Below are 14,987 nucleotides of genomic sequence, written 5' to 3'. Positions count from 1 at the left end.
CAGTATAGACTGCGGGGGGGTCTCCCCCCTCTGTCCCACTCCCACATGCAGGAAGGTCATTTTCATGTGTGCTTGTGAACTAAACGTAGGCTAACAAGTGTCAAACCATTAGAGTGCCCTGTGGTTCTTTCAGTGTTTATGGTTCCCGGAGTCAGGCTGTGAAAACACTCCCCGGGGGCCGATGTGGCCTGGGAGGTGACCAGCAACCTGGCTGGAGAATTGGGGACACCAGCCAGCACAGGGAACAGTGAGAGGACCCCATGACTAGAGAGGAGCTGATTACTTTAATGGATCACTTTTTGGTCGGCAGCCGTCGCCTCCCTCTGGCTATTTCCCAGGGGGCAAATTGCCCGCAACTGCTCATTGGTGATATTCATTTTATTCCAAGCCTTGCGGTAGCCTTTTAAGGACATCTGCAAAAGGGAGAAAGAGGGAGGAGGGAGAAGGTCATTTGGGACAAACAGATTGTGCCTATTCTACCTGCATCCAGCCCTGTGATGGTATGGATGACCTCGTATATGGGGCAGTGTCTGCTTGCGTGCGGCGGACGCAGGCCACCTTGGGGCATCTGGAGGACTCTTCTAGAGCTTGTCTCTGTTCCATGAAGTGAGAAGTTGCAGGTTCCTTCTGTACTTCTTTGCTACTTCTTAGCCCCAGATGTGATGAGCCCAAGTATGGATCCTAATTTACTTTCCTGCTGCCAAGTGACCACTATAAGGGCAGGTAAACGCTCTGTGGAAAATGGAGCTGGGGTCTAGATGTGAGAATGCCAAGCTTCCCAAGTGACCTGACTGGGTTTTTAAGCTACCCTAAGGATGTCTTAAGTGCCCTCAGTGTGCAACCTGGTCTGTGGCAGTCTTGGTGCTTTCCTTTTTTTTTGATGCCAGCATATCATTTGCACTTTTCCTTTTTCTCTTCCATGGCTTACAAGGGGCAAGGGTGCTTCTGTGCACACTGTACCATATGAAAACGCTATGGGGTTAGTCAACATCAAAAACCCATGGCAAATATGTAAATGCATGGAATCGGGTTCTGAGTGATATTAAAATCCATTATTGGGCTTCCCTGGTGGCACAGTGGTTGAGAATCTGCCTGCTAATGCAGGGGACACGGGTTCGAGCCCTGGTCTGGGAGGATCCCACATGCCACGGAGCAACTAGGCCCATGAGCCACAACTACTGAGCCTGTGCGTCCGGAGCCTGTGCTCCGCAACAAGAGAGGCCGCGATAGTGAGAGGCCCGCGCACCGCGATGAAGAGTGGCTCCTGCTTGCCACAGCTAGAGAAAGCCCTCGCACAGAAACCAAGACCCAACACAGCAAAAATAAATAAATTAATTAATAAACTCCTACCCCCAACATCTTAAAAAAAAATCCATTATTATCTCAATTTTTAAAAACTGGCTTCTCCATGTATAAAATAGCAATCACTGAATTATCAATGGTTGGGAGAGGGATTCAGAAGCTTCCAGAGATCAATAAGAAAACAAGCAACTAAAAACACACCATTACTAGAGTCTCTTCCTGATAACCTGAAAAGACTGTCCCTAACAAGAAAAAGAAACTTTAAGGAAAAAAAAAAAAAAAGCCATCTTTATTTTGGTGTAAGAGTCGAAGCAACGGCTGAGATTTCTCACAGGTATTACGTGTCTAAAATCCTGTATTCTTACCTCAGCAAACAAAATCCTAAACAAAAATGTGAGGGCCATAAGATATCGCGGGTCTTGGGACTTCCTGTAACTCACCTCTGCAATCTCCACTTTCCTCTCCCACATCCCGATGGCCTTCTCCAGGTCCCTGTTTCGCATCTTCTCCCGGACGTACATCATCACCTGTGGCACTCGGAACTCAGACAGCTGCTTCCGGAGCTGCTTGTTCAGAGCCATGGCCTTGGCCCGGTCCTGGGTTGGGAAGGACCAATTAAATGTGGGGCTCCCTGGCAGTTCTAGCCTCCTGGGACTTACTGGCCCTGGCATCTCTCCCCAGTTTCAATGTAGTTCTAAAAATAATGTTTACATTTTCAAAGGAGTGGGTGAAATCACAAGATTCTTTTTCTTTACAGATCGTGACATTTTCGTCCAGTTTAGAAACATTAAGTAAAGTCTAAAACAGTCTTTTTCCCTCCCTTCCTTCCTTTCTTCCTTCCTCCCTTCCTTCCTCTATTAAGGAATATGCTTTAGTTTTGATTGCTTAGGGGCTTTTTTTGCTTTTTAAGTATACTTTGATTAGATCAATTTCAATTCATTTTCCTGTCTTTTTTTTTTTGGCAGAATACACCTAACATAAATTTTCCCATTTTAACCGTTTTTAAGTGTACAGTTCTGTGGCATTCACAGAACAATTCACATTGTTTTGCAACCTTTATCACCAGCCATCTCCAGAATATTTTCACCTGCCCCAACTGAACCTCTGTACCCATTAAACACTAACTCCTCAAACCCCTCCCCATAGGCCCTGGCAACTACCATTCTATTTTCTGTCTCCATGAATGTGACTACTCTAGGTACCTCATATAAGTGGAATCATACAATATTTGCCCTTTTGTGACTGGCTAATTTCACTTAGCATAAATGTCTTCAGGGTTCATCCATGTTGTAGCATGTCAAAATTTCTTTCCTTTTTAAGGATGAATAATATTCATCCTTAAAAGAATATAAATAAAACAATATATTCTATTATATGCATATACAACTCACTTTGGTTATTCACTCATCTGTCGATGGACACTTGAGTTGCTTCTACATTTTGGCTATTGTAAGTAATGCTGCTACAAACATGGGTGTACAAATACCTGTTGTTCAAGTTCATGCTTTCAATTATTTTGGGTATATACCTGGAAGACAACTTGCTGGATCATATGATTATTCAATTTTTTGAGGACTCTGTCTTTTTACATTTCGTTTTCAAAAATTATTATACAGTAAAATTAACTAGTCTTTTTCTTCCGAGTGGCTTTTTGAATTAGCATTGTCCTTTTAACAATTGTTTTGAATAGGCAATACGTTCAATTCAAATGGTATAAAAGTACACAGTGACAAGCTCCCAACCCACCCCTGTCCCCAGCCACACAAGTCCCCTTCCAAGAAGCATACACTGTTTTTAGGTTTCATGCATCCTTCTAGAAATCTATATCCATACAAACATATATGTTTACCTTTCTGACCCAAAGAGTAGCCAATTCTATTCACTTTCATTCATCCAAATTTTTCCTTCCACTCAATACATATTGAAGATTCTTCTGTATCAACACATAAAGAATTTACTCATTCTTTTTAACAGCTTCCTAATTTTCCATTGTATGGATGTACCATACTTTAACAGGTCCCCACCAACAGTCACTTAGCTTCTCCATCTCTTGCTATTACAACGAGCAGTGCTGTGCTTACAAATTTTCTGGGTATACATCATTTTGTAAAAATGCAAGTACAATATATCAGTAGGATAAGCTACTGAAAGTGAAATTGCTTATTCTAAGGCAGTGGTTCTCAACCAGAAGCTCTTTTGCCCCCAGGAGACATTTGGCAATGTCTGGAGACATTTTTGTGTGTCACAATTAGGGGAGTGCTACTGGCATAGGGTAGGTGGAGGCCAGGGATGCTGCTAAACACCCTGCAATGCACAGGATGGCCCCCACAACGAAGAATTATCTGACCTGAAATGTCAGTAGGGTCTAGGTTGAGACACCCTGCCCTAAGCATATGTGTATGTACGGTAAATGGTGCTAACGTGCCTTCTATTATAATGATGAAGCCAATTATACTTCCGCAGCAATGTTTGAGACTGCCTGTTTTCTCCATTCTCGCAACACAATCTTACTTTTTCATCTTTGTCAATCTAACAGAGGGAAAATGGTACCTCATTATAGCTTTTATTTTCTGTTCCTTATGAGCAAAGAGGAACATTTTTCATATGTTTAAGATTTTTTAGCTTTTCTGTTTAAATCTTTGGCCCAGTTTTTTCCTATTTTTTGTTAGATTTTTCTTGTTAATTTATAAGACATTTATCTTTTAAGAAAATTAGCTCCTTCTGATATTAATACAATATTTTTCCAGTTACTTATCTTTGGACTTCGCTTATGATGGTTTTTGCCATGCAGAAAATTTTTTATTTTTATATAGCTGACTTTATTGATTTCATGGTTTATAGCTTTCACATTTTAAAAGTCTTCCATATTCCAAGATTACGATAAAAATGTTCCCATTATATAAGTTCAGGACTTGAATGGTTCTATTGTTAACATTTAAATCTCTGATACGCCTGGATTAATTTTGCTATTACATATAGTTCCAAATTAATTTTTTCCTAAATGGCTACCCAGTCATTGCAAATCATTTATTGAATAATCTGTTGTCTCTCATTGCAATGCTACCTTTATCACAAACTAAATGTATCAATATCAAAACTATCAGAAACTTGATCATATACATATCATATATGGTCTGTATTAGAGTTCATCATATGGCTTACGTTTTTTTCTTTTATCTTCCCATCTATTCATGGACTTGTTTTAAATACTGTAACTTCATAACACGTTTCAGTATCTAGTAAGGCTAGTCTCCTCCTTATTAAGAATTTTGGGGATATTCTTATTTATTCTTCCAAAAGAATTTTTGAGTCAGTTTACTTAAGCCTTTAAAGAAATCTCCTTGTGGGACTTCCCTGTTGGTCCAGTGGGTAGGACTCCACGCTCCCAATGCAGGAGGCCTGGGTTCAATCCCTGGTCAGGGAACTAGATCCTGCGTGCATTCTGCAACTAGGTGTTTGCGTGCCGCAACTGAGAGTCCACGTGCCGCAACCAAGAAGTCTGCATGCCGCAGCTAAGAAGCCCGTGTGCCATGACTTAAAAAGATCCTGCATGCCATGACTGAGGATCTCAAATGCTGCAATTAAGACCCAGTGCAGCCAAAATAAATAAATAAAAATTTTTAAAAATCTCCTTGTTATTTTAATTGGAATACTATTATTTCACAGATCAACTTAAACAGAACTAACATTTTTTATGATGTTGAATCTTCCTAACCTAGTATTGTATTTTGATTCCTTGCTGTGACACTGGCATCACCTGGGAATTGGGTGAACATGCAAAGCCTCAGGCCACCCATACCTATCCAATCAGAATCTGCTTTTAACAAGATCCCCAGGTGACTGTTTGTCACCTTCTCGTTTGAGAAATGCTGTTTTAACCCAATAAAATTATTTTTTTATCAACTTTTTTTCAGAATGCAACAAAAATTTGTCAGGCAGTGTTCAGTGCATACCTATTATCGGTCTAGCATGACATACAACAGTGGGGAGACCTAAAAATGTACCCAGAACCATCAGTGGACACTCCTGTGAGAATGATGATTACAGAATACCTAAGATAAAATATAATGAAGTAGCAAGAATTAAAGCATTAAAAAATAGGTACTAGCTATGAGGGATACACTGAGAAGACCCGGGACTGCAGTCCCTATGCAGCACCCCACTTGTAGAGCAGGGGTGAAACTACAGGAAAGACAGGCCACTGTTTCCACACCCAGCTCCAGTGCAATGGTGCAGAAATTTTGCCCAAGGGGAGAGGCTGTAAAATATAAAGCTCTGGAACGCTGCCTAAGAAGGTGAACTTTATTTGGATCAGAGTGTGGGGAGTTCATGCTAAAGACTTTGTGGAAAACAATGGAGATCTTTGGGGTGAGCAATTAAGATCAATCTGATAGTTCCATATTAGTAGCAACAAGCAAAAAGTAGATTAGCTAGATGTTTAACTTAACCAGAGAAAGAGACAATTAAGAGCCTTATGGGGTTAGAGCAAGCCTCAATGACTGGCAACACTTTGCCCCTGTGACAGGGCCTGACTGTAATTAGATCAGAATGTGGAACAATTCACATCTCAGGGTGTTAAAGCAATAGAGCAGTTAGCTAGTAATTAATAGAGGCTAACAGCTAGGTGTGACACCAATAGAGGTAGACTGGCAAGAAGTTTAGCTGGAAGATGGAGGAGTTAAAGAGAACTAAGCTGAAATCACCCTGGTTGTCAGGGAGATTGTATCCATGATCAAGGCTGTACCCTCTGGGGAGCCACATCAGAGGCTATTAACAGCAGGAGAAATAGACTTTACTGAATTAGTCCAGCCAAATTAGTACACAACAAACAAAAACAATGACAAGACCAAGATCAGTATCTGGTGATGCTAAAGTATATTATCTAAAAAGTCCAGTATTCAACAAAAATTATGAAATAGGAAAGAAACAAGGAAGTGTGACCCACACCCGGAAAAAAGCAGGCAACATAAACTGCCTTTCGGAGAATCCAGATGGTGGACTTAGCAAAGTCTTTGAAGCAACTATTATAAAGATGTTCAAAAAACGAAAGGAAACCATGTTTAAAGAATTAAAGGAATATATGATGATAGTGTCTTATCAGAGAATATCAATAAAGAGGTAGAAATTATTTAAAAAATAAAAAGAAGAACCAAATAGAAAATCTGGAGTCTTTCCAAACAGAATGAAAAATTCACTAGAGAGGATCAACAGTACATTTAAGCCAAGAGAAGAAATAATCAGTTAACTTAAGGTAAGTTGATAGAGATTATGCAATATGAAGAGCACAGAGAAAAAAGAAGAAAGAAGTCTTGGAGAAATGTGGAACACCCCTAAGTGCACCAACACACATGAAAACTTCCCACATCCACAAACTTCAACAAACTCCAAGTAGGATTAGTGCAAAGAAATCCATGCCCAGATACTTTGTACCCAAAATGTTGACTGACAAGGCAAAGAGAATATATTGAAAGCAGCAAGAGAAAACAATTCATCACATACAAGGGAAGCCCAATAAGATTAATAGCTGACTTCTCATCAGAAACAAAATGGAGGCCCAAAGGCAGTGGGATGACATATTCTAAGTGCTGAAAGGAAAAAAAAAAAAACTGTCGACAAAGAATCTAACATCCAGCAAAACTATCTTTCAAAAATGCAAGAAAGCAATGAGCAAGCACACCCAGATCTTGGTTTCCAATATTAATCAAATAAAAAGACCTAAAACTTCTTGGAGAAATGGCTAATTCTAGGACTGGGGCAGGAAATATACAAGAAGAGCCTGGAGCATCTTCCAGTTCCAGAAGGGAAAGAGGTGCTCAAAACAAAACACACACACATACAACAACAACAATAACGACCCACAAAAATGGGGATAAACCAGAGGAACACAGAACCTGACTGAAAGAGCTCTCAATAGCCAACTGGAACAATGGGAGCAACAAAATAAATAATGTTAGATTATAAACCAATATATAAAATTAATATTCATGAATTGATGCTGATATAAATAAATAATTTTTAAAATAAACAAATGGGGTAGAATTGATAAATCTCTCACAGAGAAGAATTCCAAAAAATGTATAACCCCTACTTCTTAAGCGTGGCCTGCACACAGGACCTTCCTTCCAAAGAGTAAAGTCTGAAAAGTGGGAAAGAGTAACTTTGCAGTCGAGAAACCTGTGGAACACCATCTCAGCCAGATGATCAAGGTTAACATCAGCAATGAAAAGTCTTGTTGACAGGATGCTCCCTTGATATGATGTGATGAAAATAGCACTTTACTTCTGTAGAACAAGGCTACATCCAAGAAAACAAATAGCACAAACACAGGTAATTATGGACGTAATTATTAAAAAAACAGCATAATTGCATATTTTCCTTCTTTTAACTGACTTTAAAAGCATTTTCATAAAACAATATGTATATAATTTTATATTGGACCTATAACATATAAAATGTAATATATTTGACAATAATAGCACAAAACCAGGCTGAAATGAATCTGTATTTGAGTAGGAAGATAACACCAGATGGTAACTCAAATCTACAGTAAGAAGTGAAGAGAACCACACAAGTGGTAAAGGAAGGTTAGCGTAACAAATTCTATGAACATAATGCATCTCCTTTCTTCTTTCAGCTTTTGGATCCCTTCCTCACACCATTTACAAAGTAACTCACAATGCATTGTAACCTAAATTTAAGACCTATAAAAGTCTTAAGAAGAGACATAGGAGGGACTTCCCTGGTGGCACAGTGGTTAAGAATCCACCTGCCAATGGAGGGGACACGGGTTTGAGCCCTGGGCTGGGAAGATCCCACAGGCTGTGCACCAACTAAGCCCGTGCGCCACAGCTACTGAGCCTGTGCTCTACAGCCTGTGAGCCACAACTACTGAGCCTGTGCACCACAACTACTGAAGCCTGTGTACCTAGAGCCTGTGCTCCTCAACAAAGGAAGCCACTGCAACAAGAAGCCCGCACACCACAACGAACAGTACCCCGCTCGCCACAACTAGAGAAAGTCCTCATGCAGCAACAAAAACCCAACTCAGCCAAAAATAAATAAATAAAATAAATAAATTTATTTAAAAAAAAAACTGGGCAAAGGCCTTGAATAGACATTTCGGCAAAAGTGACAGACATGTGGCCAAAAAGCATATGAAAAGATGCTTCATGTCATCAGTAATCAAGGAAATTCAAATCAAAACCACAATGAAATACCACTTCACACCCACTAGGACAGCATTAAAAAAAACACCTGAAAATAACAAGTGTTGGTGAACACGAACAGAAATTGGAACACTCACACGTACATTTTCTTTCTTTTTTTTTTCTTTTTGCGGTATGCAGGCCTCTCACTGTTCTGGCCTCTCCCGTTGCAGAGCACAGGCTCCAGACGCGCAGGCTCAGCGGCCATGGCTCACGGGCCCAGCTGCTCCGCGGCATGTGGGATCCTCCCAGACCGGGGCACGAACCTGTGTCCCCTGCATCGGCAGGCGGACTCTCAACCACTGCGCCACCCGGGAAGCCCCACTTTCTTTTTTTAAGTTATAGGAATTTTCTTTATATTTCCACTCAACTTTCATGTATTTCTTTTTCTTATTAGTCATCCATTTTCTACACATCAGTATATACATGTCAATCTCAATTGCCCAATTCATCACACCACAATCCCCACTCCCTGCCACTTTCCCCCCTTGGTGTCCATGCATTTTTTCTCTACTTCTGTGTCTCAATTTATGCTCTGCAAACCAGTTCATCTGTACCATTTTCTAGGCTCCACATATATGCGTTAATATACGATATTTGTTTTTCTCCTTCTGACTTACTTCACTCTGTATGACAGTCTCTAGATCCATCCACCTCTCTACAAATGACCCAATTTCATTCCTTTTCTGGCTGAGTAATATTCCATTGTATATATGTACCACAACTTCTTTATCCATTCGTCTGTCAATGGGCATTTAGGTTGCTTCCATGACCTGGCTATTGTAAATAGTGCTGCAATGAACACTGGGGTGCATGTGTCTTTTTAAATTATGTTTTTCTCTGGGTATATGCCCAGTAGTGGGATTGCTGGGTCATATGATAATTCTATCTTTAGTTCTTTAAGGAACGCCCATACTGTTCTCCATAGTGGCTGTATCAATTTACACTCCCACCAACAGTGCAAGACACTTCTCTTTTCTCCACACTCTCTCCTGCATTTGTTGTTTGTAGATTTTCTAATAATGCCCATTCTGACTGGTGTGAGGTGATACCTCACTGTAGTTTTGATTTGCATTTCTCTAATGATTAGTGATGTCGAGCATCCTTTCACGTGTTTGCTGGCAATCTGTATATCTTCTTTGGAGACATGTCTATTTAGGTCTTCTGCCCATTTTTGGATTGGGTTGTTTGATTTTTTGATATTGAGCTGCATGAGTTGCTTGTATATTTTGGAGATTAATCCTTTGTCAGTTGCTTCATTTACAAATATTTTCTCCCATTCTGAGGGTTGTCTTTTCATCTAGTTTATGGTTTCCTTTGCTGTACAAAAGCTTTTAAGTTTCATTAGGTCCCATTTGTTTATTTTTGGTTTTATTTCCATTACTCTGGGAGGTGGATCAAAAATATCTTGCTGTGATTTATGTCAAAAACTGTTCTTCCTATGTTTTCCGCTAAGAGTTTTATAGTGCCCGGTTACACTTACGTCTCTAATCCATTTTGAGTTAATTTTGTGTATGGTGTTAGGGAGTGTTCTAATTTTGATCTTTTACATGGAGCTGTCCAGTTTTCCCAGCACCACTTATTGAAGAGACTGTCTTTACTCCATTGTATGTCTTTGCCTCCTTTGTCATAGATTAGTTGACCATAGATGCGTGGGTTTATCTCTGGGCTTTCTGTCCTGTTCCATTGATCTATATTTCTGTTTTTGTGCCAGTACCATATTGTCTTGATTACTGTAGCTTTGTAGTATAGTCTGAAGTCAGGGAGTCTGATTCCTCCAGCTCCATTTTTTTCCCTCAAGACTGCTTTGGCTATTCAGGGTCTTTTGTGTCTCCATACAAATTTAAGATTTTTTGTTCTAGCTCTGTAAAAAATGTCATTGGTAATTTGATAGGGATTGCATTGAATCTGTAGATTGCTTTGGGTAGTACAGTCATTTGCACAATATTGATTCTTCCAATCCAAGAATATGGTATATCTCTCCATCTGTTGGTATCATCTTTAATTTCTTTCATCAGTGTCTTATAGTTTTCTGCATACAGGTCTTTGTCTCCCTAGGTAGGTTTATTCCTAGGTATTTTATTCTTTTTGTTGCAATGGTAAATGGGAGTGTTTCATTAATTTCTCTTTCAGATTTTTCATCATTAGTGTATAGGAATGCAAGAGATTTCTGTGCATTAATTTTGTATCCTGCAACTTTACCAAACTCATTGATCAGCTCTAGTAGTTTTCTGGTGGCATTTTTAGGATTCTCTATGTATAGTGCCATGTCATCTGCAAACGGAGAGTTTTACTTCTTCTTTTCCAATTTGTATTTCTTTTATTTCTTTTTCTTCTCTGATTGTCATGGCTAGGACTTCCGAAACTATGTTGAATAATAGTGGTGAGAGTGGACATCCTTGTCTTGTTCATGATCTTAGAGGAAATGCTTTCAGTTTTTCACCATTGAGAATGATGTTTGCTGTGGGTTTGTTGTATATGGCCTTTATTATGTTGAGGTAGGTTCCCTCTATGCCCACTTTCTGGAGAGTTTTTATCATAAATGGGTGTTGCATTTTGTCCAATGCTTTTTCTGCATCCATTGAGATGACCATATGTTTTTTCTTTTTCAATCTGTTAATAAGGTGTATCACATTGATTGATTTGCATATATTGAAAAATTCTTGCAATCCTAGGATAAATCCCACTTGATCATGGTGTATGATCCTTTTAATGTGTTGTTGGATTCTGTTTGCTAGTATTTTGTTGAGGATTTTTGCATCTATATTCATCAGTGATATTGGTCTCTAATTTTCTTTTTCTGTAGTATCTTTGTCTGGTTTTGGTAACAGGGTGATGGTGGCCTCATAGAATGAGTTTGGGAGTTTTCCTTCCTATGCAATTTTTTTGGAAGAGTTTGAGAAGGATGAGTGTTAGCTCTTTAAATGTTTGATAGAATTCACCTGTGAAGCCATCTGGCCCTGGACTTTTGTTTGGTGGAAGATTTTTTTTTTTGTGTGTGTGTGTTACGTGGGTCTCTCACTGTTGTGGCCTCTCCCGTTGCGGAGCAGAGGCTCTGGACGCGCAGGCCCAGCGGCCATGGCTCATGGGCCCAGCAGCTCCGCAGCATGTGGGATCTTCCTGGACTGGGCACAAACCCGTGTCCCCTGCATCGGCAGGCGGACTCTCAACCACTGTGCCACCAGGGAAGCCCAGGTGGAAGATTTTTAATCACAGTTTCAATTTCATTACTTGTGATTCGTTTGTTCATATTTTCTATTTCTTCCTGGTTCAGTCTTGGAAGGTTACACCTTTCTAAGAATTTGTCCATTTCTTCCAGGTTGTCCATTTTATTGACATAGAGTTGCTTGTAGTAGTCTTTTAGGATGCTTTGTATTTCTGCAGTGTCTGTTGTAACTTCTCCATTTTCATTTCTAATTTTTTGATTTGAGTCCTCTTCCTCTTTTTCTCGATGAGTCTGGCTAATGGCTTATCAATTTTGTTTATCGTCTCAAAGAACCAGCTTTTAGTTTTATTGATCTTTGCTATTGTTTTCTTTGTTTCTATTTCATTTATATCTGCTCTGATCTTTATGATTTCTTTCCTTCTGCTAACTTTTGGTTTTGTTTGTTCTTCTTTCTCTAGTTCCTTTAGGTGTAGATTAGGTTAGACTGTTTATTTGAGATTTTTCTTGTTTCTTGAGGTAGGCTCGTATAGCTACAAACTTCCCTCTTAGAACTGCTTTTGCTGCATCCCATAGGTTTTGGATCGTCGTGTTTTCATTGTCATTTGTGTGTAGGTATTTTTTGATCTCCTCTTTGATTTCTTTGTGATATCTTGGTTATTTAGTAATGTATTGTTTAGCCTCCATGTATTTGTGTTTTTTACGTTTTTTTCCCTGTAATTCATTTCTAATCTCATAGCATTGTGGTCAGAAAAGATGCTTGATATGATTTCAATTTTCTTAAATTTGCTGAGGCTTGATTTGTGACCCAAGATGTGATCTATCCTGGAGAATGTTCCATGCACACTTGAGAAGAAAGTGTAATCTAGCTGTTTTTGGATGGAATGTCCTATAAATATCAATTAAATCTATCTGGTCTATTGTGTCATTTAAAGCTTGTTTCCTTATTAATTTTCTGTTAGGATGATCTGTCCATTGGTGTAAGTGAGGTGTTAAAGTCCCCCACTATTATTCTGTTACTGTCGATTTCCTCTTTTAGAGCTGTTAGCAGTTGCCTTATGTATTGAGGTTCTCCTATGTTGGATGCATATATATTTATAATTGTTGTATTTTCTTCTTGGATTGATCCCTTGATCATTATGTAGTGTCCTTCCTTGTCTCTTGTAACATTCTTTATTTTCAAGCCTATTTTATCTGATATGAGTATTGCTACTCCAGCTTTCTTTTGATTTCATTTGCATAGAATATCTTTTTCCATCCCCTCACTTTCAGTCTGTATATGTCCCTAGGTCTGAAGTGGGTCTCTTGTAGACAGCATATATATGGGTCTTGTTTTTGTATCCATTCAGCAAGCCTGTGTCTTTTCGTTGGAGCATTTAATCCATTCACGTTTAAGGTAATTATCAATATGTATGTTCCTATGACCATTTTCTTAATTGTTTTGGGTTTGTTTTTGTAGGTCCTTTTCTTCTCTTGTGTTTCCCACTTAGAGAAGTTCCTTTAGTATTTGTTGTAGAGCTGGTTTGCTGGTGCTGAATTCTCTTAGCTTTTGCTTGTCTGTAAAGCTTTTGATTTCTCCATCGAATCTGAATGAGATCCTTGCCAGGTAGAGTAATCTGGTTTGTACATTATTCCCTTTCCTCTCTTTAAGTATATCATGCCACTCCCTTCTGGCTTGTAGAGCTTCTGCTGAGAAATCAGCTGTTAACCTTATGGGAGTTCCCTTGTATGTTATTTGTCATTTTTCTGTTACTGCTTTCAATAATTTTTCTTTGTCTTTAATTTTTGCCAATTTGATTACTATTTGTCTTGGCGTGTTTCTCCTTGGGTTTATCCTGTATGGGACTCTCTGTGCTTCCTGGACTTGGGTGGCTATTTCCTTTTCCAAGCTGGGGAAGTTTTCGACTATAATCTCTTCAAATATTTTCTAGGGTCCTTTCTCTCTCTCTTCTCCTTCTGGGACCCCTATAATGCGAATGTTGTTACATTTAATGTTGTCCCAGAGGTCTCTTAGGCTGTCTTCATTTCTTTCCATTTCTTTTTTCTTTATCTGTTCCACAGCAGTGAATTCCACCACTCTGTCTTCCAGGTCACTTATCTGTTCTTCTGCCTCAGTTATTCTGCTATTGATTCCTTCTAGTGTATTTTTCATTTCAGTTATTGTATTGTTCATCTCTGTTTGTTTGTTCTTTCATTCTTCTAGATCTTTGTTAAACATTTCTTGCATCTTCTCGATCTTTGCCTCTGTTCTTTTTCCGAGGTCCTGGATCATCTTCACTATCATTATTCTGAATTCTTTTTCTGGAAGGTTGCCTATCTCCATTTCATTTAGTTGTTTTTCTGGGGTTTTATCTTGTTCCTTCATCTGGTACATAACCCTCTGCCTTTTCATCTTGTCTATCTTTCTGTGAATGTCACATGTGTGCATTTTTTTAAACCTTAATCATTTTATTCAGAGCAATTCCTGGCACATAAGTATTGTTGAAGGGTTGCATGTATGACTACAGGATAGCAGATTCATGGCTGTGAATAAATCAAGTGATTAAGATCTAAGAGTCTGAGCCTGGGCTTGAATTGCTGATCTGCACGTAATAGAGGTGAGACTTGGAAAAAGTAAACTTAATATTTCTGTGTCTGAAGTTATATATACAATGAAATGGGGATAAAAATGTTACTTGCATCAAGTTTATTATAAGGATTAAATAAAATAAATAACTTTGTGACACATGTACATTTTTGATGGGAATGTAAAATGGTGCAGCCACTTTGCAAAAGAATTTGGCAGTTCTGTAAATGTTAAACCTAGAGGTACCATATATACACCCCACAATTCCACTGTTAGCTATATGTCCAAGAGAAAAGAAAACATATATTCACACAAAAACTTGTACATGAATGTTCACAGCAGCATTATTCAAAATAGCCAAAAAACGAAAACAACACAACTATCGATCAAACTGATGAATGGTTTAAACAAAATGTGGTACATGCAAGGAAACATTATTCAGCCATGAAAAGAAACAAGTACTGATACATGCTATAACATGAATCTTGAAAATATTATTAAAGTTAAAGGGTCACACTGTATGATTCCTTTTATATGAAAGGTTGACAAAAGGCAAATTCACAGAGACAGAAAGCTGATTAGTAGTCACCCATGGCTGCAGGGTGGGAATGAGGTGAGGTGAAATGGAGGATTTCTAATTGGTCCGGGGTTTCTTTCTGAGGTGACGAAAATGTTCTAAAATAATTATGCTGATTGTTACACAACTCTGTAAATATACTATAAACCACTCAAATGTACACTTTAAATTGGT

At 38.8% G+C, this 14,987-nt stretch overlaps 1 protein-coding gene across 1 annotated transcript in view; it reads right to left on the bottom strand.

Moving 5' to 3' along the window:
• Positions 1-248: 248 nt before the first annotated feature.
• The window catches only part of CCDC113 (coiled-coil domain containing 113), a 30,702-nt gene continuing 15,963 nt past the window's right edge, over positions 249-14,987 (bottom strand). The window contains exons 8-9 of the mRNA XM_032613727.1: positions 1,743-1,898; positions 249-413 (exon numbers count right to left, since the gene is read on the bottom strand). Coding sequence (XP_032469618.1) covers positions 285-413; positions 1,743-1,898 — 285 coding nt within the window. The 3' untranslated portion in view covers positions 249-284. The remainder of the gene's footprint in view (positions 414-1,742; positions 1,899-14,987) is intronic.

Source organism: Phocoena sinus, chromosome 19 (assembly GCF_008692025.1).
Source record: "Phocoena sinus isolate mPhoSin1 chromosome 19, mPhoSin1.pri, whole genome shotgun sequence".
In the NCBI taxonomy this organism is placed as follows: Eukaryota; Metazoa; Chordata; class Mammalia; order Artiodactyla; family Phocoenidae; genus Phocoena; species Phocoena sinus.
This window is presented reverse-complemented; position numbering and strand designations above follow the sequence as displayed.